The sequence below is a fragment of the Perca fluviatilis genome, chromosome 7, assembly GCF_010015445.1.
Source record: "Perca fluviatilis chromosome 7, GENO_Pfluv_1.0, whole genome shotgun sequence".
NCBI lineage: Eukaryota > Metazoa > Chordata > Actinopteri > Perciformes > Percidae > Perca > Perca fluviatilis.
In genome coordinates, this window is record NC_053118.1 from 22,942,455 (window position 1) to 22,965,752 (window position 23,298).

The 23,298-nt window shown below is 38.9% G+C and overlaps 3 protein-coding genes across 4 annotated transcripts; all 3 read right to left on the bottom strand.

Annotated features, from left to right (window-relative positions):
* Window positions 1-1,320: 1,320 nt before the first annotated feature.
* On the bottom strand, window positions 1,321-4,939 carry leng1 (leukocyte receptor cluster (LRC) member 1). The gene is made up of 4 exons (XM_039804759.1): window positions 4,345-4,939; window positions 2,929-3,123; window positions 1,992-2,299; window positions 1,321-1,663 (listed from the first exon to the last, which is right to left on the bottom strand). The coding sequence occupies exons 1-4, from the start codon at window positions 4,474-4,476 to the stop codon at window positions 1,444-1,446; spliced, it is 855 nt and encodes a 284-aa protein (XP_039660693.1). The 5' UTR covers window positions 4,477-4,939; the 3' UTR covers window positions 1,321-1,443.
* Window positions 4,940-4,985: 46 nt separating this feature from the next.
* On the bottom strand, window positions 4,986-13,133 carry tmc4 (transmembrane channel-like 4). The gene is made up of 16 exons (XM_039804825.1): window positions 12,910-13,133; window positions 12,523-12,709; window positions 11,381-11,529; window positions 11,071-11,220; window positions 10,128-10,213; window positions 9,156-9,301; window positions 8,487-8,634; window positions 8,182-8,340; window positions 7,936-8,093; window positions 7,138-7,264; window positions 6,864-6,961; window positions 6,470-6,653; window positions 6,215-6,345; window positions 5,817-5,972; window positions 5,577-5,655; window positions 4,986-5,429 (listed from the first exon to the last, which is right to left on the bottom strand). Exons 1-16 carry the CDS (start codon window positions 12,962-12,964, stop codon window positions 5,337-5,339), a joined length of 2,106 nt encoding a protein of 701 aa, XP_039660759.1. The 5' UTR covers window positions 12,965-13,133; the 3' UTR covers window positions 4,986-5,336.
* Window positions 13,134-13,850: 717 nt separating this feature from the next.
* On the bottom strand, window positions 13,851-23,030 carry mboat7 (membrane bound O-acyltransferase domain containing 7). 2 transcript variants are annotated; one of them, XM_039806398.1, is made up of 9 exons: window positions 22,900-23,030; window positions 21,593-21,672; window positions 19,604-19,733; window positions 18,847-18,973; window positions 18,592-18,748; window positions 17,967-18,162; window positions 17,129-17,281; window positions 16,774-16,950; window positions 13,851-16,132 (listed from the first exon to the last, which is right to left on the bottom strand). In XM_039806398.1, exons 2-9 carry the CDS (start codon window positions 21,666-21,668, stop codon window positions 15,727-15,729), a joined length of 1,422 nt encoding a protein of 473 aa, XP_039662332.1. In that variant the 5' UTR covers window positions 21,669-21,672; window positions 22,900-23,030; the 3' UTR covers window positions 13,851-15,726. The 2 variants fall into 2 exon arrangements, with proteins under 2 accessions (XP_039662332.1, XP_039662333.1); XM_039806399.1 differs by having other exon boundaries at window positions 21,593-21,675; window positions 22,900-23,012.
* Between the last annotated feature and the right edge of the window lie 268 nt (window positions 23,031-23,298).

A 23,298-nucleotide genomic window follows, 5' to 3' on the forward strand; every position in this document is an offset into this window, starting at 1 on the left:
TTGCAATAAATCATACCGCCATAGAGGTTATGTTCACTTTTTGTTGAAAGTGTTGATTCAACCTCATGGCCATTTTAGAGACTGCAGGTGAAAATAAAGGTGTAGTGTAACCCAATACAATTAATCAGCACCACAAACAAAAGTTAAACCAACGACATTTTTTTTATATATCACTCATGAAAGTAGTATTTATTTCAGGCTGAGTGTGTTTTCACAACATTTGCAAAATAATTTACAGAGATGAAAAAAGCAAGTTAATGCCAATCTTTTGTGTTGCTCATTGATGTTGGTATATGATGCGATATGCCTTATTTAACAGCAGACGTTTTGACTCGTCATAGCGTAAAGATTGCACAGGGGTTACTAATAACATTTATGATGGAGTAAGTCGCGACAGTGACACCAGGACCCTGAAACTGAAGCAGCTAAATGAGATTCAGCCATCGTTAATAGTATTATTTACACCTGTGCTTTTCCTACCGTGACCAGTCAAAATGTCCCAAACCTTCTGTGAAAAAGTTGATATGGCTTTTAAAAATAAAAAGTAGAAATGTTCAATTTACACAGATGGGACAACAGTGTTATGAAATAATAACGTGGGGACTTCTTTTCTTTCAGGAATAATATAAAGAACCATAAACGTCTTTTATCCTTCCAGTTAATTTTTACAGCAGGCATACACTTTATGATCTCACCTAGAGCTGCAAATAAAATAGCAAGTATTTTCATTATTGATTAATCGGAATATTTTCTCAATTAATATTTACATCGTTAGGTTTATACGTCAAAAAACCTTTAAAAATGCTAATTATGATTTCCTTGAGCCCAAGGGGGCATTTTTAAAAATAGTTTTATCTGACCAACAGACCAAAACCCAAAGAAATTCAGCTAAAATATAGGACAAAGAAAAGCTGGAAACCGAGAATGTTTGGCAATTTAGCTTGAAAAATGTGTGAAATGATTGTCTGTCAACCAATTCATTAATTAATTGTCTACTCTCCAGTGTAATTTCTTCACTGGAAGACTTGTTCATTCAGCGTGTGCAGATTTTCTATCTTTTTACAATCTCTTTAAATTTTAGCAATATGATAAACGATTCTAACATTTGTTCACTGCGTGTTTTCTTTGCAGAGAGCCTGAGCTTCAAGCCCCCTGTGATGGCAACCATCTGCCCTGGTGACGGGATCATGAGCGAAATGCTGGAGGGGATGAAGGTAACTGTCCTAACCTCTGCGTAAACACAAACAAATAATAAAGTGGCCTACAAGCTGCCCCTTCATTAACTTACTGACAAGTGACCGAGTTACAAGTATGTTCTTAATGTGGCTCTAAAAATGTTCCTCTGGACTTTTTACATGTGCTTAATTTAGAAACACAATAGTTACTATATTTGTCCACTAACCACACACAGACCACACTCCTCAAACGACCAATAAAGATAGTTCATGATTTTAATATTTCATCTCTCCAGCTGTCTCGATCCCGCCTTTGGCGCTTTCGAGCAAGCTCTGGGAAGTATGCATTGTTGTACGGCATTTCCCTCTCATGCGTCTCCTTCCCTGGCTCCTTCCCTTTGCCGTTCCTCTGGTCAAGCAGGGCCTTAGTTCTTCTCCTTTCTTCAGCCTCCCTCTGTAAGCGCTCAGCACGTAACCTTTCTATGGAGCTGGAAAAGACAGATTCTTTTATATCTCTCCATTAGGATATTCACAACATCATATGATGGCAATAACACCCCAGATACCTTGGGGAAAAAGAACTTCCTCCCTGGACAGAGCCAGGCTAGCGGTTTCCTCTTGTTTCCAGTCGTTATGCTAAACTAAGCTCAATGTCTACTAGTCTCAGCTACATATTCAGCGTAGAGTTAGAGAGTGGTATCAATCTTCTCATCTAACTTTAATCTATTAAATTAAATGGGCACATCAGATGCTTCAATATTTACTATTAGTTAATATCATAATATTATAAGTAACAAGATAAATTGACTTACTTACCTCTCTCCACTGACCCTCTTTTCCCCTTTGTCTCTTTTTTCCTTTTTTTTGCTGTTGTGGTATTTTCTGTCCTTTACAGCCAGTGCTTTCTTCATATCTTTCAATGGGTCTAAACTATCTTTCAATCTGCGATCTCTCTTCTCTTTTTCCTCTTCACTTATTCCCTTCCTCTTTTCTTTTTCTTTCCTCTCTTCTTTTTCTTTCTTATCTTCTTCTTCTTTGCCAGTTTTCATGTACCACGGAGTGACCTCAGATCCGGGTTGGGGTCCAAGAGACACCAGCAAGCCGATGGCTCGTTCCTGCTTCTCCTAGAAAATAAACAAGGAAAAATGAAAATGTGCTGTGTGGTGACAGCAGTGCCAAAAGTTGCCAAATGTAGAGAATGGCAAAATTAGTCAAATTATCCACTTTTCCTTTGGCTAATCTATTGTCTGAGATTTGATTATAAAACTGGATTGCTACCTTATATTTTAACACGTTGCACTGAAATAGCAGTTTTGGGTCTCCTGTGGTTTTATTTATCTAACTCTCTGTCTGCATTCGTTTTCCCCCCACTCACGCTCCATCTGTTTACACTGCTTGTATGCATAATGTGGCTGGGCTGCATCCAGAATATATAATGCTTTTCTTTTTGACCACAACAAGAAACAAACTGCATTACTAAGGTTGTACTGACACGTTAGCAAACGTTGTCCATTGATGAAGGCAACAAGATAAGGCTGAAATGTTGGTGTAATGTGCAGGATTTTCTCTAAAAAAAACAAACAAGATAAGGCTGAAAGCTCTTGAAAACCCAAGTAAGTGGATCTTGTGATAAGATGTGGTCAAAATTGAATGTAACTTGTCAAGGTTTATTTATTTACGTCACCTTATTAATACATAAGTTCCGCCTATTATTCTAGTAAACATCTTTGTGACAGACGCGTCGCACCGTTACCTTTTCATCTTTCTTGTCTTTGAGATACTCCTCATTCCCCTTCTTGTCTGAGGACTCCTCCAGGGGAAAAAGATTAAGATGCTCCAGAACTCCACTTCCTCCACTCCGTCCATCGTCATCATCATCTTCATGCTTCCTTTCTCCTGCTGAAGGGAGAGCAGCTCTGGCTTTCCCTCTCAGATACTCTGTACGAGCCTGTGGAGAGGAAGAGTCTTTATTCCAAACTAAATATTGAAAGAACAATAAAGGCTTCTTTATAATGAATCACATATGTATTCCATGGGCTGGGATAAGTCTCCTTCTGCTTCAGTCTTGTTACTGATTTACTAAAACTAAAGCTTCCACCATGAAGCCTTTCATGTTTGTTGTATCTTACAAAGATACTATACAAATACTGCAGCACAAGAGCAAGTCTGTAAAGTAATATTAGGATGATACATTCGGAAATTAAAAATGACTTGAAGACTAAGTTCACTAAAAGTTTAATTCTGATTTCTAAAGGCACACTTTATAGTCCTTTAAGGATTACTTTATAAATATCACCAATGGTTGCATAGAAGAAAAGAAACAAATATTAAAGTAAGGACATTTTTTTCATCGAACTCTTCTAAATGTACACAGTCAGGTCCAAAAGTCTGAGTCTACAACCACAACTATAAATTGTTATCTCTTTATCTAGTTGAACTGCTAAATACAATCTAGCATAGGCTACACTTAAAACTCACACAATTTAGTTTTTAGTTTTATTTAGTTTAGAAATGTTAGTATGAAATAGAAATACATAGGTAACAAAGGGAAAAAAAATTGTTAGTGTGTTCAGGTGTTTTTTTTATTTTTTTTATGATGGCTGTGTAGAGGAATGGGGGAGTGGGGGAATAAATCATGTAATGTTGGAGAAGAGTTGTGCGATGCAGCATCTTCCTGTGTTTGCTTTCTCATTCAACTATTAAAACATGGCTGCTAACCCGGAGTGTGAATTAAGACCTAAAATGATTAGTCGAGAAGCTTCTTAAAGTGAGGATTTGCCGCTTTTCTTTGCTATAGCCTATATGATATGGAGTTGAATATTATTGAGTTTATGACTGCTGGCCGGACAAAACAAGCTATTTGAGGATGTCACGTTCGGCTCTGAAAAAAAAGTGTGATTTTTTTTTTCCCTAATGACTTTTTTGAAGTTTGAAAGAGCTTACCTGCAAACTTTTTTGACTTGTCGTTTGGAGAACTTGGTGTTCGATAATAATGACACAAAAGGGTCTGTGGTGTTGGAGACGCACTCAGACTTTTGGACAGCTTAGTATGAGACACTGTAGGTCTACACAGTAAATAACTACTACTCAGCATCAACCTCTGCGGCCACTGTAGCGTCTAACATCATCATCATCATCATGGGCAAAAACATGACAACACCGTGGTCACCTCTTGCTCGGCACGCTCCACGCGACGCTTGGCCTCGCGCTCCTCCTCTGCTGCTTGGGCCTCGTCCCTCCGCACGCGAGCGACGTTGTCTTTGTTGCGGACATGCCAGCTCTTCTTTGGAAGGATGTTCATTGTTGCCTTGGTGACTGTTGATACTTTACGTTAGCAGTCAGCAAGCTAGCTAGATAAGCTGGCTAGCGTCGACTGAAGTGGGAATAAGCACGACCAAACACACAGTGTGTTTATAAAACCGTAACGTTTGTAGCAAGACGAAGTGTGGAAATTAGTAGGGCTGAAAATTGGCCAAATATGAAGTCAGAAAAAAGAGAAATGCCACCACTATGGTGTTGTCGTTAATGTCAGCTGGCTTCCCTTTTTGCTAATGTTAGCCAACGCGTGCTAATTTCCAATACAAATTAACGTCAACGACACAACTGCGATAACTTAGCTCGCTACCTCACAATACACTCATCATTTCAACAGGTTAACATTAACAAACAGCACAAAAACGCTGTCACTAACTTGTTTGTAGGAGAGATGCTCTTGTTGGCTGCAGTAGCCCACAGGAACAAGTAGACACAAAACAGGAAGTAAACGTTACACATTTTTTTCAATACCAACATTTCGACACTAGAGGGAGCTACAATTCACCTCATTTTATTATGTAAAGAAAGAAAGAAGAAAAAAAAAGTTTTGCACAAAAACATAGAAGTGGTGAAACTGCATGTATAATAAAGACACTCTTTGCATCATTTATACCAGGCTTTATGCAATTTAATGATATGCTGCTAACTTAGGTAGGCTAGGTTAATAATGAACAAATTTACATTTTCCTAGAAAACTGATCTCGGTCTGATATTTCAAGAGCCATATCATCCCCAGCCAGCATTATATGGCACTGACTTTATACATATTGGGTGCATACAGTCCTTTCAATGCCCCATCATGTTTCATGTTTAGGTCATAAAACCTAAACATGGTCCCTAAGCTGTTCAGTCATGTGCTCCTGCAGTATGTTTTAGTATGTGATGTTGTCGACTCAGCTCCTCAATCTGCTTCACCAAGAACTGTTTATCCCGGCCTTCCTGTAAGGCAAAGATCCACATTTGCATTAGTAAACTGAATGCAGAGTATTAGGAAATCACATAGGCCAACCTATATATTGTGAACATGCAAGACCATGTAAATCTTAGCTATACAGTACACCATTCAGGTAAATGCCAACAACTTACCAGTTTAAGCTGAGCTCTTAGCAGGGCAACACTTTTCCCATAGACAGAAGCTAAGGTTATGAAATAGCACATCACCACACTGCCAGGGAGAAAGGAGCTGTGATTATACATAATAAAATGGACAGTGAAGGGCCATATAATATGGAGGTAAAATATAGGTTGCATTCTATATTTGGGTTTAAGTATATAGTAGTGTATATACCAGAATAATAATCCTACAGAAAGCACAAGTTCACTCACCAAGATAACGCAAACAAAGGGATGGAGAATTCCTGGGAACCAATGAAGAAGAGAAACTCCTGTGTAATTTCAGAGAGGTTGTAGAAAGATTTTGGAACAATCGACCACATGTTGGGGAAGAAACGGAAAGGACCACAGCCCATAGAAGGATGGATCCTGTGTGGAAAGAGGGAAACACTTGTCAGAGAAAACATTTTTAACCTAATCCTGCCACTCCTCTTACAATTACCTTCTGACCTGCAGGGTAAACACATCAATGTCCACTTTTTACTGCTATTTTAGGATAATTAGCTGTCACAGTCACTGTGACAGCTAATTATCCTGTCACTGCCAGCGCTAAACTAAAAGTACTTCTGTTGTGATTGTTACGGGGGATAAAGGCAGTGATCAGTACTCACTCAGAAAGACTGTAAATCATGACAACTGTAGCCAGGCTCCAGCCAAACAGGAGTACCACCAGGAAAAAGAAGGTGGAGGTGGTGGAGCGAAATGTCTTCAGTGCTGGCCGACAATTATAGAAGAGTGTGATCTGATGAGGAAAGTGGCAAAGAAGATAGGGTTGGGAACAAAACCAAAGCAGAGTGTAAGTAAATAACTTTTTCCTCACTAGGCCAACTAACTGACATTGTGTGAAATGTTGGCACCATCTTCACCTTCTTGAAGTAGAAGAGGAGAACAAATTTGATAGTGTTGATGAGTGGCAGCAGAGGGCAAAAAAGAGCTCCTGTCCAAACCACAGTCTGACCATAAACAAGTCCAAGTACGTTGGCGGGAACCACAAACTCCTGTCGACCCACCCACTGAGCCAGCTTGCTGGACCAGTTGTCCACTACCATCCTGACACACACACACACACACACACACACACACACACACACACACACACACACACACACACACACACACACACACACACACACACACACACACACATTGCTAAATATCTCATTGTCAACATTTTTTGTTTACCAAAATATTAATGTACTGTATTCATTTGCCCAATTTCCATCTTATTTAATATAAACAAATTCACACAGTGATTTGTACCTGCGTGGAAACTCCACCAGGACGAGCACAACAATGTTGATGAGGAGGTCAAACAGTGTCAACTTGTACATCTCCTGTCCAACACGTGTTTCCCAGCACTACATGATGAGACAAACACAAAAACATCAACCTGTCTTACAATATTTTTAATTATTTTTCAGAATTGTATTGTATTTGTTGTCTCAATCCCTTTCTACTTTTTTTTCTGACAGCTTGGAGACTCCTTCAATCATGTTTGTGAAGAAGAGGTATCCTTAAAAATAAGAAGAATTACCGGGTAGACGTTATAGTTGTATTGGCACAGTGTACAATCTTTAACAGTTGTTTCCCCCGCGCAGGTGATCTGACTCCACAGGGTGAAGAGGAGAACACCCAGACTCACCAGACGAAGGAACACTGCCCTATAAAGGAAGAAAAAAAGACAAATCATTAGCAAAACAATTGTGAGACTGATTTTTTGTTTCTTATGTTTAAGGATTAATCACAAATGAGAGGTTATTCTGTTTAAATTAATTTTATAGAGCAACTAAACACCAGGTTGTAAATCAGTGTTTACAGTATACACACTCTGGAGTACGCTTCTATATCCCTGCACTGCATTTCAGAGTACACTACACTACATTTATCTGACAGCTATAGCTGCTAGTTATTTTTAAAGGTAAATTCATAAAATACAATACAAAACGTGTAGCCTCTCGTCACAGGTTTCAGATGTCTATGAGTCATTAGCAGCTTCACTAAAAGGTGTTTTCCCTCTAAACCTTTCGGATAGTTTCATTTAAATAATTGTTTGAGGGCCAAAGACGTATTTTGAATGATGGACTTTTACTTTCAATGGAGTACTTTTACATTGTTGTATTTTGATCTTTTGCTGAAGTAAAGGTTTTGAGTACTTCGTCCACCACTGAGTTCAGATGACACACATTTCTTTTTGTAGCAAGTTTTGTAAAATCAAAAAAAAGAATTCTGTTTATAATTCATCTTTTTAATCATTTGATCATTTTCAAAAACAAATGAACTAAATGCAAATGCTCTGACATAATCACTCTCTTACAGATACACCAGTGCAAACCTTAATAGTGCCACTATGACAGTAGTGCTGGGGGCGTATCGCTCTATCAGGGCGATCTGGTCACACAGCAGCGGCACCAGGAAGTTTCCGGCGGTGATGACAATGGAAGGTAGATACTCAAAAATCAAACCCAGGATCCCTTGCTCCCCACTGTTTTTCTGTTTGTCAGATATGGGGAAAAAAAGGTCACCAAAGACTTTCAGACCCTGGACATTAACATCATCACTCTCCTTTTACATAATTTACCTGACTGAAGTCTGTGGCCACGAATATGCCATAGAAGGCTGCTATAATAAGCCCAAATGAAACAAAACCCATAGAAACACGCAGAGCATATAAAACAATCTTTTGACACAAAGTCAGAGCAGCGGCCCTTTTCTTTATGCTCTCCTCCTCTAGATCAACCTGACAGAGAAAGAGAAAAGAGATGACAGCATGAAAGCATGCATGGAATGATTATGTAAAACTGTGCTGTGCTGCAGAGAGAACATCACGTTTCTCTTTTTCCTAACTGTCCTCCATGCTGCTAAGTGGGACAGATCCCCTCTGACCTGTAGCCGGTAGTGGATGTTCTTCTGCTTCAGTTTGGTAGCTCGGTCTCCCAGGCAACCGTAGTCCCAGCTGGTGAACACTATCATGCTGTAGTTGCCCACAGCGCTGCCTCCTGTTACCACGACAACTCGAGCTGCAGTCCCCATGCTGCGCATGAGCAGACCGTCAGGGAAGAGGATACAGATGCAGGTCAAGATGATTGAACTTGCGACTCAGGCTTTTAAATGTCATCTGTTTATATCACTTATTGATCTGAACCTTCACTGAGACAGCTGAAAACACACACCCACACACACCCACACACACTCCCACACACACACACACACAGACATGCAAACGCACACACACACACACACACACACACACACACACACACACACACACACACACACACACACACACACACAGATGGTAATTACACTTGTTCTCAAAGATGGGCACTGAACCAACCTATTTAGTGTTTGACTTAGAATATGAGTAGCATTTTGGCTGTCCTCTCTCTTTAAACACACACACACACACACATATACATACACACACACACACACACACACACACACACACACACACACACACACACACACACACACACACACACACCACACACACACACACACACACGCTGCATCTTGATTAATAGTATTGAACCTGTTCGTTCTGGGACTGACCGTGCTATGATACAAATCAGACAAAAGGCGAAGTAGAAGACGGCAGTGAAGAGGTAGGCCAGGGGGATGTTGTAGGAGAAGTTGCTGTCCTCCACCGTTGTGTTGTTGTAGTAGCCATAAAACAGGTATGAATACTCCATGAAACCCTGAACAAAGAGGAGAGGGTAGTCACTAGGCACGTTGATTAAATGTTCATGGAATGTGGTTTAAGTTTAATTTCATCAGCAGAGAATATAGTAGGAGTATGTGGAAGCAGAGCTGTACGTGCTACTATTGAGGACACTGAGGTCATGTCCACTATATTTTGGGGGATGTGGAGGATTTTGCATCCTTTCACTATGTGTAACTTTCAGTTTTGTTGAAAATTGTGTGTGGAAATAGCCTGCTAGGATAATGATCACTTACTGACATCATCGACTTTTATTTTGAAACGTAGGCCTCAGCTCCATCATGATCTTTTTTGTCATGTATATGGCCTTTTTAACTTTATAACTATCTTGTTTTTTGTTTGCTTGCTATTTTTTGTATGTGGTTGTAAGTAAATGGTCACAGATGCCACATTTTGATTATGTATGTATTATTTATAATACACTTCACATCATATCTTTGTTTTAAAGCAGTAGATTGACATTTTGGATTATCCTCTTTTTTGCTTTTTTGTGTTCCGTTAGATGAAAAGATCGATACCACTCTCAACATGAGAGGGGTGTCAATCTTCTCATCTAACTCTTGGCAAAAAAAATGAGACCTTAAGTCACTTTGTAAGAATTGAAAGGAAAAAATAGTATAACTGAGAGTATTATCTGAAAAAGCCACATGTGGGACTCATGACTTTGGTATTTCGTTCTGGCTACTAAAAAGCCAAAGGTGTAAAGAATCATAATGTCTAATAATAAAAAACAGTTAAATCTGTTTTCGCTTTATGTTACGCACATCATCTATGAAGGTCAATGCGATGCTGCAGTTTCTTACCGTTCCCGAGAGTAAGTTAAGGAAGTAATTATAGAACACCACCAAGCCTTGAGGATTAGGGTCATATTCCATGCATTCTTTTGGACCTGGAAAACACAGCAAGGGGAAAGCTTCATGATCTTTGCATGCATTCTCATAGATAACAATATTTCTATAGGTTTCCCTGCACCTCTCTGAAGATATAGGTCATGTAGTTGTCTTAAACATTTTAAGAGTAACATATAACGTAAGAGAGAAAGAGAAGGAGAGTGAAAGCTGCAGTGGCGATTAAATGCAGGCCTGTGGCTCACTTGATAGAGGGTCTTAATCCCTACACTGTTATCTAGATAAAACTAGTTTCCTCAGACAGCTTAAAAAATCAAATGGTTTTATTGAATAAAATGAAAAATTGTCACACATTCTCTTGTGAAAATGACTGAGGGCAAACATGATAAAACTACTTTAAGGTTTAGAGAGTAGGTAGGAAAGAAGCTTACATTTTTGGCTGTGCATGAGGAAATGTTTCAACATTATATCTTCTATATTTTACACAATCTTACAGATGAACCTCGGGTAATTACATTTTCATTTAGATATCGTTTTGTTAATATATCTTCTGCTCATGCACCCGTCACTTCATTTTATTTCCAAGGAAAATACTACGGCTGTCTCTACATTTACATCACGAGCGCCTCTGAGCCTCGGTTGCCTGGAAACTGCAATTGCATCAAACTGTGAGATGGCTTCCTGTATATGAAAAACAATTGTGCTCAAGCTTCAGAATGTCGAATATTAGGGGAAATGAAGAACCATAAAAACCTAATGTACCACTGCCATGTGTTAACCTCAAGTTTGTCTCGCATTGCCAGACCTATCTCCACAGCACTGTGGAGTAAGTAACCCTTAAGTTAAAGCAAAATGAAATGTTGTGAGCTAACACACTGCAGCCTGAACAAGTCATTACCAGTGCTGTTAACAAGGCTGTCCCCGACAGACCTGAAGACAATGCTTGGGATGAGGACGAATCCAGCAATCAGTAAAAAGGAAACAAAATTGAGCACCACCAAGAATCTCAGGAACAGGAAGTAAGACTGGACGCCACCTCCGAAGTTCCCTGTGCAGGCAAAGGGCCAAGATTTCATTAAAAATGCCAAAAATTGATTCAAACCATGTGTGAAATTAATTAACACTCAACACTTTTCTTTGAGCGTATTATGCGTGACGTATACAGTATGCGTAATCTGTAGTCTTATAATTAGCGGTTAAAGGTTTACCTCCAATCTTTTGCAAAGACTTGCTCCACAGGGTGAAAAAGGAGAGCCATCCTCTGGCGTTGTCTTTGAGTTTATGCAGAGATTTGGTCTTTTTCCGTTTCCAGGACTCCCTGCTGGAAACCACTGGCACCTGCATTTGCTGCACCTGCCTGTAATGGACACATAACACTTAAATGACTCTGGAGTAATGACTGTGTGATATAATTATTGGTAACACTTTATTTTATGGTAATGTTCCTCAAAAGAATATTTTGGTTCTAATTATAGGGAAACTAGAGATTTCTAATTAATTAACTCAATTAATTGTGGTGCATAACATTTCTGTCACATTAGTATGCTCTGTATTAAACTGTGTACCATTTAAAATATTAAAGTCACCCTTTACTTAAAAATGTGTGTTTCTTATTGTTATTTGGATATTTGATCTTCACTATGCAGTATAACGTGTGCAACGGGTGTATGAGTTTGAAGGAGCAAAGTTTATCTGTCCTCCCCTTAAATTTGGGTTCAAGACGTTTACGTATGAGCAGGGTTTTGTGACATCACAACTAGTTTTGGCTACCAATTATGGTCTGATATGCAACTTACAGAAATGTGGAAACTTAAAGCCTCTAGCACACATACAGTGCACTAAGAACTGACTTAAATTGGCAATTACTGATTTTTTGCCACTTGGAGGTAGCTGAAACAACTTGTGAACACCAAACTGACATATCGTCACCTTTTAAGTTGATGTACGGGAAATTGTTAGCAAACAGTTTCTTATTTACACAGCCAGCAGAGACATTAGCATTCATTTGGAATTATGTTTCTGTCCACCTGGCAAATTTTAAGTCCAATATTTTAGTCTTTTAGCTCTGTCTGTCTGTCGCCAAGTGCTCCACTATGTTCACTAGCTAGTCACTTTAAGGCTCTGTAAAAATATTTCTTTGTAGGTTCATCACTACCAGCGACCCCTTTCACATTGTATTCACTTTGTAGTTTGATATATTGTTATTATAAAAAAATATCTATTATAGTCACTTTAAATTATATTTCAAGGCAGTGTTTTTTAGGTTGTGAAACATGATTGAAGGGGACCTTTAAATAAAAAATGTCTTAAAAATACTCATCCAAACTTTCAGCAGTAGGTTTTTTCATACCTCACAGCTCTTTTCAGTGCCATGGGCAGAGGAATGCCCCTGAGGTCCCGGGGCTGTGCACGGTTGCCCTCCTCATCCTTCTCTGCAGGGGGCGGGTTCCAGTCGAACTGAGGGTAATTCTGATTGGACACTCGAGATGAAACCCGTCGTAATCTTAGTGAGTGCTGGTCACCGGGGTAACCATTCCCTGTGAGTGGTTGAGCGAAGGAGAGAAAAACAGCAGAGAAAAATGATCAAAGCAATAATGCGTCAACACAAATCAGTCAGATTAAAAGATGATTCCATACAAGCAGTGGCATTATTTCGATATTCAGTCGATACAGATATTGTGTTTAAAATGAACAAATGTGTAAAAGCAAATGTGATCAGATGTAAGAAAACACACACCTTCAGTATAGTCATGCACCTCTCTAGAGCCTTGTCTCCATGGTTCACTAGCCATTTCTCTGATGCAGTTTAACACAACTAATGTTAAAGAATTCCCTCTGTAACCACATCGAATACTTTACTGTACCAGCAGCAAATCCAGGACAAAACAAATGGTGAACCAGCTCGTCATGAGGAAATGCTGCCTATCCAGGAACCCTTCCTTGTTGTCTTCTCTCACGGACTTTACTCCCTTTGTAAATGAACACACAGGTACTTCCTTGTATGACTTAACCCATTATTTCCAAGGAGACAGTTACCATTCATTTAAACTTTGCTCTGCTAGGTAACTCCTGCCATCGCCCTTGACATAGGTACTGGCATTACAACTGGAGTTAGTCCCCAGGCGCCTGACGATGGCTATCCAGTGCTTCGAATTAGTTAGGTGGGTTAAATGCAGAGGATACATTCCTTGTATGTGTAAATGTACTTAGCAAATAAAATAAATATTATTATATTAATATATTATTATTAATAACCAGCCAGAAGATGCACACATTAAGAAAATGGGTTAAACTGAAAGTTAACTTGTGTTATTGAGGAGTTCGAAGAAGTGTCTTTAAATGTATTTCAGGAATAATCTTTGGTAAATTTGAAAAATGGGCATTGATGGGAACAAATGTAATATATCCTATTAATGTGTTCAAGTTCACAAGGCACAAAATGTTTGTATACATCAAAGGGGTGCAGTTAGCTTAAAGAAAGCACTGAAACCCTGTTGTTAGGTAACTAAGCAGGCGTGTTTGCGTCCGTTAATGATTTCCCAGTCTGACAACTGCATTAATGTGTAAATGTATAAAGAACCTTTTCTACAAGCTTGATCTTACTTAATTACACAAGGTAATTATGAACTTCATAATGAACAAAAAAGGTTTTAAAGAAAGAAAAGGCAGGAGATTAAGGTCGATGAGGAAATGCTGATATGTATTCCACAAGTAACACCGTTACAGGGCAGGGAGTGTTACAGTTGGTGCAGTATGGGAAGCTAAAGACAACAGACAAATGGCTAAAAATAGTCTAGTAGAAGTCACAACACCTAATAATAATAATAAAAACAAAGGGTTGAGTTGGCACAGAGAGGATAAAGGACAAAGGCATGGCACAAATACATTTGTAATTTAAATGATCTCAGTTCCAGGTAACAAGAGAACAAAACAGATTGGGAGATAAGACCTTTCAATTCTGCAGTTATGCTGAAATAAAACAGAGACAGAGCTATCATCACACAGTTTGAGACAGGAGTGAGTGAAAGAACTCTCAACATGTTTACCAACTGTTCACAGTTTATCGTGGTTAGGGCTGGGCGATAATTCAATATCATTTATCAACTTTAGGCAGAAACAAATCATGAAGATATGATCATATAACGTTATCATTCTAGACGTAATAAATGTTTTAGACCAAGCCAGAATTAAAAACATTTGTTATTGACAGTTGGTCACATGTAATACATGACATTGAGACAGTTCATTGCTTTGAACATCAGTTTGATTATTTTATGGTATTGTGCATACAATTTTTTATTTTGTGACATATATATCGATATTGGAAAATATCTTATTTAACAATGAGATAATGATTTCAACCATATCACCCAGCCCGAGCTGTGCTGTTATTTGTGACTTGTGTTGGCAGCTTATAGTTATGATGTAAAACCTTTTAATAAATGTTTGGTTCCAACCCTGAATGATCCACGATGGCAGTACAGACATTTTGGCAGTGAACGGACTGTTGCTATCTTACACATGGCACACTCTTCATCACATGCAACACAGCTATAGAGATGTCAGTGCAGATGTTCCTGATATGCTCAGAGTTACAGGCAAAACAGTAAGGGAAAAAATCCAAACAGAGACATTTTGGATTCACTTGATCAAGGAAGTAAACCAAAGCACAGAAATGTTCAAAAAAAATAAATAAGGAACATTATAATGCTGACAACCAAAATCTAAAACACTTAAACAAGTCCTAGTGTAATTAGGCAGCAATAAAAATTTATCTGGACCATGGTTTGCTCCTTTAAACCTAAAACAACCTAAAATTACGTTGTCATTTTTCTGCATTTGACTAATCCCATTTAAACTCTTTATTGTGGTCAAAAACAGTCAAGGTGCTGATTTAAGACAACAAACTGCAGCAGGATTATTCTGTTTCTTTGATAATGCTCACACCCAAAAATAATAGCTGAGCCCTAATGATGACACCATCATATTATTTTTTTTCCATCACAATCTATCCATTCTGTACTCCAGTAGGAACTTCCTGTAAGAAAATACTGTGTGTTTTGTTGCTTATGCAAACTCAATTTAATCCCATTCAATTGCTTCTCTTATTTTGTTATAGGTTGTTGGTTGTTTGACTGGCCCTACTGCCTGTTTTTAAAACAGCATCTTGACATTTCATCTTGACCAGTAATACAGTCCACTTAAAACTGGGAATGGTATGGTAAAATGAAAGCACACATACTGGACAGGCAGACGCTCAGATGAGGGGAATGATATAACTATTTACACACCAGTTGCCACTCACACTACAAAAGTAACATTCATTGAGCTCAAATATTCCTCTCCCAGTGTCCACAGTACTTTTATGTACATATATGGAATGTTTTTGACCAGATTTTACTTGTCACACTTTTTGTTTGATTTAATGCATTTTGTAATAACTTTAACAACTTTTATATTTGACGATGAGTGTTGGTGAGATTGATCAATGTCTTGAAGTAACTCCTCCTCATGTCCCAAAACAGTACCACCCAGTTTTTCTCTGTACCTCCACTCAGTCTGTTTTTTCTCCAGTTTTCACATTTTCTATCTTCTCTCCCTCTCTTTTCTCCTCCTTGTGCCCTCTCCTTTCTTCCCTTTCCCCCATCTTCAGAGCCCTGCCGAATATTATACAGCAAACGGCGATGATGTGCATGACAAAGTAGATGGACATCCAGTAGTTGATGGTGTCAGAGGCCTTCAGCAGCACGAAGCCCATACACATGTAGTCGTAGGCCCTCATCTTCAGGAACCAGTGAACCCAATCAAAGATGTTCTGTCCTAAAGGACCCAGCTTAGCTCGGACAGAGGCCTCCATGGCAGACTCGGCTGCGATGCACAGGGGGATGGTGAGGAAGGAGAGGTAGTAGCCGACATGTAGCCCATGCCAGTAGGCGCTGATGAACATGGTCCAGCCGGCCCTGAGAGTTACAGGCAAACAGCAGATATGTTGCAGTCACACAGACACCAACAGCCAATGTGAGCATTTCTGTCTTCTGTCATTTCATTTATTTCAGGTAAAAAAATTAAGATGCTGGGGCATAATCAAGATAGATTATGTGCAAATTTTTTTTATTATTTAAATAGTGTAGTAGGACATGAAATAATCACTACATGTCCTCCTCAGTCTTTCAGGGAATAAACATAGCAGAAATCATATCTAATAAAATGAGATTTAAAGGATAAGTCTGGTGATATTCTGTATTTTTCTTATTAAAAAGACCAAAAACCAACAATGATTCTACTAAGTAAGTATTGTCGGTGTCAACAGATTGTTGCATTGGGTGACATGTTCCTCTATTACCATGAACACTGGCCCCGTAGTTTATTTTTAATGCATCCTGTTGCATACATTTTTATTTAGAAATTCAGAATTCCTAGAAAACATGCTTTAAAATGCTTGCTGTTCTCTAACAGCTGAAATCTTTATGATTTAATCTTATTGCACAGGCCCAATAAAGGCTTTTTAATGCCGAAACACACCACTTTCACAACATTTATGACTGAGTTTGGGGATTCATGCCTGTAAAATAAGAGGATACTGCCACACATAAAGCTTTACCTGAGAGCGTAGGCTTTGAAGGGAGCATTGGGGTAGATGTAGTGATGCAGCCACCACTGCACTGTCATGTTCCAGTAACGCATGCCATGACGGACCTTGACACAGAAGTCAGTGTTGTAGCAGTCAATGTTCTGGATGGTTTTGAAGTCATATTTCTCTTCAGCTGTGGGATCAGGACTAGCCAAAAGGGAAAAAATAAAAAAACAAATTGGCTTAAATTCTAACTTTCAATAAAACAAATATGAACTCCATTACAGACCAAGATGTAAGTGAGCAAAGCAATTATATTTTTACAACATACACAAATATTAATGTATCCTCTTTCAATATACTTGCTGGTCCTGTGATAATGTACCTGTAGTTGACGGTGGGTCCTCCTCCAGGTTTGGACAGCGCCTTTTCTGGATAGCAGCCCAGACCTGCACTGATACAACCAGCCTCAGCTCCACACCACGCTGCATAGAAACGCATCCGAAACACAAAGAACACTGCTATCATGTAGAATAACCTGGTGATAGAGAGGGAAAAGTACATTATTTATTTCTATCTTACCAAACAACTGCAGAGATATTACTGCAAACCCTAAACCCTAAATTACTCCTTTCAGTTGCCTTCCTCTGACAAACAGCAGCCAGACTCACACATTGTACAGTCAGTACTCTGTAGTATAGGTTAACTGGTTCCCAGGACAATTTAGGAAATATTCTGGATTATTATTAATGATTGATTGAAGGCGACTAAATCATATCCGTTTCCAGCAAAACAGACATAAAAAAATAAAAACATGTTATGTACATCTTTACAAATTAAATCAATGTCAGACTGACTGACATGTGATGTGCAATCATCTTAGAAAACAATTAGTTTTTAGAAACACCTCATGATATACTGTCACTAGAAGTGAATTATTTAACTTTTGTTTTTGTTAAAGAAAGAAAAGAAAATCTCATTACTCAATACTATCGAATCACAATACTTCTCGAATTGCAATAAACGAAAATCGCAATACAAATCGAATCGGCACCCATGTATCGTGAAAGAACCGAATCGGGACAAAAGCTTATCGTCCCAGCCCTATTATTGATACACATTCATGAAATTATGCGATGATGATTGTATAATAAATCTACAACTCCTATAAGTGAACTATTATTGAAAGACATTATCAGTGCAGTGAGGCATTTTAACAATACCTAAAGAAAAAGTTTTGATCCAGGAACTCCTCTGTGCGAACATAGGCCAGTGGGAAGACAGAGTTGACAGCCAGAAACAGAGCACCGTAGACAGGAACCAGCTTCAGGCGCTGCAGGCACGGCACCCAGCCAGGCAGGACCTGCGGTCTTGGCTGCCTCAGCCAGTCAACGTACGTTTGGAAGCGAAAGAACGGACCTTTACGGAGATGGACGGAGGAGATTAAGGAATAAAGGTGGTGTTGAGGAGACAGTGATAGACAATAATGATAATGCAAAACACACGGAAACAGCGGACGACAGTGTGGTTCAGAAGAAAAGAGGGTGGTGTTGGAAAGGAAAGGGGAGTGACAAAACAAAAAGAGAGTAGAGCTATATTAAAACCAGAAGTCATTCTAAATAATACTGAAAATGATATGGACTCACACAATATTGGACAAGTAGCGGAGAGTGAGACAAAGAGAGACAACTGTTAAAATTCATGCGAAAGCAACAATCATCAACAAGAAACACACATGAATATAAACAGCTCGCACACAAAATGTGCGAAAAAAAAACAGTTAAACTTCAGTAACGACACAACTTACTCCTACCAAGATTCGGAGAATTGCCAGTTTCTCAGACTTACCGGTCATTATACCGGCGTAACAGTAGCTATAGGACAAAATATCGTAGAGGGAGGGCTCCTGAGACAAACCACCAATGACAGGAGACTTGGCAAAAGAGCTCACGTCCTTTTTCTTCTCCGTGTGGAAGCTGTGCACCTCGTTTGCTAGACTCACCATCTGAGTTTGAAACAGAAAGGTACATCAAAAGTCAACAAAGATGCACAAATTGTTAAGACACCGTGTGTTGCTTCAATAGATCTGACAAGGTTTAGTACCTTGAGAGTGAGAAGTAGCTGGATGGCGTTGGCAAACGGTGTCGGTGGTGGCAGACCGAACCAAGTGACCAGACGAAAGAAGAGGAGGTAGAGAAAGGTCCAGGTGAGACTCAATGCTGGGGCATGCCTGGTAGACAGAGACACGTGTTATGAGTGAGTTTACCATTGTTATGTCTGCACAGTATACGGTCCAGTTCATGTAGACTGTGCTGTCCCCTGTGCACTTATTGACTTGTCTTGTGTGCCATGTGTATCAGCATTTGCTGTACACTACAGCTGAAACGAGTAGTCGATTAATTAGAAATGTTCATTTATTTAATAAATGTTACTATTTGTTTTCGCACAAAAAATACAAGTATTAAGATATGATTATGTACACAAAGACATCCATGTGTAAACAAACACTTTTACCTACATATACTCAGATATACATGAATTTAAAGTAAACAAAAGCTTATGCAAGACTTATCCTAAAATCCCAAAGCAAGATGAACAGATTTATGTTCAGTTTTATCATCTTGGGCTCTGAGAAATTTTATAGGACATTTTTTCAGAGACTACTATGTAGACATATTCATTTCTGCAGATTAATCAATAAGAAATAGTTGTAAGTTACAGGCCAACAGTGTGTGTGTGTGTGTGTGTGTGTGTGTGTGTGTGTGTGTGTGTGTGTGTGTGTGTGTGTGTGTGTGTGTGTGTGTGTGTGGGTGTGTGTGGGGGAAAAATGATTGTTAAAACATGGAAGTTCATTTCTCACCTCCAGCTGCTCTTTATAATAATCCATGTTCCAATCACCGTCACCAGAGAGTGAAGGGTGTGGATGTGACAGGTGGCGATGGCGATAGAGAGGCCCAGAAGAAGAGCTGCCCCCTGCTTCACAGGAGGACCTGAAGTGAAAGCAAAGTTATACAAATTAAGGGTGTGGGTGACAAATTTCATGGGGTGGGGACACCACATGAAGTGTTATAAATCTGCAAACATCCACATATTGCTCTTCTCTCTAGCAATTATAAAAATAGACAAAGGTGAGTTATGTTGTGGGTAATGTAGGCATTAGATTTAGGAAGGAGAATAAGGAATAAGGCGTCGGCCGTCAGACGGTGTGGCAAAAACGCAGGTCTTTCCATTCATTTTGAATGGGGGTAGTCCATTTAGGCTGCCGCGGTGGGGGGCGCAGGGGGGATCTGGAAAAAACGCAGTGGCAGGCGGCAAAAAGTTGAGACAGAGTCAACTTTTGGAGAAACGCAAACCGACATCACGCTGCGGTGGCCAATCATGTAACCATCAGCCATCAGACTTGTCAGTCGGTTTTGAGGCTGTGTGAAACATCACTGCGTTTGTCGCTGCCAAAAGAAAGTCTTAAAACACTATGAAGGTAAAAAAAAAATTAACACAAGCACTGAACTGCCCAGGAGTTTGTGTTACAGCTGAATGTTTGCCAAACAACAAAGTGCTTGTCTCTTTTCTTTCTCTCTTTCTCCATAAAGCTGCATTCAAGTGCGCTCGGGAATGACGAGATCTATAAATGATCTGACAAAAAAACAGTAATTGTTTAATATAAAGTGTACTTGTGCTACATTGGGGGGGTTAAAGAACAACACAGGACATCACACAAATGGGCCGTTTAAGTGACAACCCCCCCTGCGTAAATGTGAACACAGCCTAAGGTAGAAGAATGTGTTGAATTAAAAAAAACAATATCTCTGGTTCTGCTCGTCGATTTTGATCATTTTATTGTCTATCGTTACAGAATAAACATAATCTCTTTAAAATAAATCATTGATTGATTTCATATGTAAAACTCGTCTTTCAGCTTCATTAATGGTCACTCCAAACACCAGATTAAACATTAATAATCCTTAATAGTAGGCAATGGAGCAGAGACTGTAAAGCAGATTTCCACTTCATTCATCCCATCATGAACAGAAAGCTTTCCTATAAATAAACGGTCCAGTACCCTATGAGACACATTTCAGGATATGTACAATTATGAGCAACTTGAGGAGCACTGAACTGAAGATGAAAGGCAGCCCTGTTCCTCAGTTAAATAATGTTAAAATTATACTGTTTGATATTTTGTCCAACCTCTGTATGTAAAAAATAGCAAATCCTAGTTTTTGATAATTCCCTTTCCTTCCTTCAAATTTTAGTTTATTACCTTTAGAGGACAAATATAAAGAAATCTTATTTCACATAGTCAGTTATAGAGACCATGAGGTATAACCAACAGCATTGGCCAAAATAAAAATAAACAACGCATTTTACTAGTTTTGAAGTCTCCATGACCTTTCACTTCCGGGATTGCCCAGTTGCCACCAGAAATTCCGCCATATGTCCTTTTTTTCGACCAGATTTCTGTTATCTACCACTTTCTTTGTGTTGGAATTCTATACTCCAGTGGATTTATGAGGACTATGGTTACCTGCTCCTCAGATCTCTGCAGGGTAAATCCAGACAGCTAGCTAGCCTATCTGTTAAATCAGAGTTTTCTGTTGCACGACTAAAACAACTTTTGAACGTACACATGTTCCACCAAAACAAGTCCCTCCCAAGGCTATTTTCCAGCTGCACTGGGGCTCCGTGACGATTTTGATTGGTTTAAAGAAATGCCAATAAACCAGAGCATGTTTTTCTACGATCCCGGAATGCTGTGTGGACTAGCCAGACCCTCCTCCGCAGCTCCACAGCGTTGTGGCGGAAGGTCTGGCAAAGCAAGACTAGAGATGTTATGTTCCAAAATACTCACTGAGGTAACGAAAGAGGAATCCAACAGGGATGGAGGCAGCAAGAATTCCCAGGTACACCAGCTCATCCGGAGACATTGCTCTGCTGGCACAGAAAACACAAATAAGCTCCAAACTTGCTCATATAGAAAACTAAGCACATATGAAACATCATTATTAGACAATCCACAATTATGAGTGAAGACAATCTATTCCTTTACCCTGCAACAAATAATTTCTATTTTACTGAGAGTGCATTACACAGATATGATTACGGTAAATCCTATAGTAGGTTTTGAGGATGTTGCTAGTGCTAGATCACATAATATTGAAAAGTAAAGGGAATACTTTTATCCAAAAGCGATATACAAAAAGTGAGGGTTTGCATATATATATATATATATATACATATATATACATATACATATACATACATATATATATATATATATACACATATATATACATATATATATATATATATATTATTTTTTTTACATTACAAGGAAATGTTACCTATTAGTCTATGTTATTTCTTCCATATCATTAATTTGCCCTGTTATTTATTGTTTTTTGCAGCTACTTCCTAGTAATTGATCTAAAAGAAGTTACTCTTAATATTCTTAAAATATACCAATTTATTTTGTCAACCATTTATCTTGGCAATTTCCTTTTTAATTGTGAGAAGTTTGCCCAGAAGTTGATATGCTGATATGGTTTATTCAACTTAAGCAACAATTATCAAATCTTCAGGGTGTATTTCACAATATATCCTCCATGTAAAGCGAACATCCTGCCAAATATGGTAATTTCCGGTGAGTTACGCAAGAGCGGTTTGCGTTGCAGCCAATACATCCATGGTTGCAGCACCTTGTACCTTTATTTTGAAAGGTGGTCGAAAAAAAAGGAGCAAGGAGAAAACTGGGGCAAAACAACTGCTTCTTTGATCGTTTAACAGTACAAATACCCGAGGTTTAATTTACTCAGGACTCGGTTAAAAAACGGTGAGAGCTGACTAAAATGGGTCTTCCATCACGTCCTTAACTTTAAAAGCTACTTCCAGGCGAGTTAACGTGGTACCGTTACACAAATAGTCTGAGAAAAGGAAAGTCATTTATAAATTGTGTTAGATAAAAACAAATTAAAGACGGCGCAGACTGGATGAGGTGGATGTTAAACCACTTTAAGTTAGTCCTGTCTGTATTTACTGGTATCAGTCTGAGCAAACGTTAGCACTGCGAGTCCAAACTAAACGCTAATTTTCTTGGTACCTTCCATAGTGACCGACAGTTATATTAGCACGCTTCAGTTGGTAAACTTGATTACTTACATGTATAAAAGGTGTTAAATAGCCACGGTTTAATATCTCTAGCAGACTGTGCACACCCAACCCATGGATGTATTAAGAGAACCGGAACCAGCGCAAAACACATTACTTCCTGGTTGAACAACGCCACCTACTAGGACGATACCATTTGAACTGTAGGAGGGGTTGTAGACTATACCATTTGTATTTCAGGGATGACTATTCAATTTTATTGTCCCATGAAATCACACGAGGTACAACTCCAGGGAAATGTAATCCCATCAGCTCCTTCAACTCATATAGCCAGTTAATCAAAGCAGAGGATCTTAAACTTCAACATAATTTGAAAATTAACCCCCTTTTACAGTACAATACAATGTTGTCCCCATTTTCATGTCCTTGATTATGCTACAATATTAACCT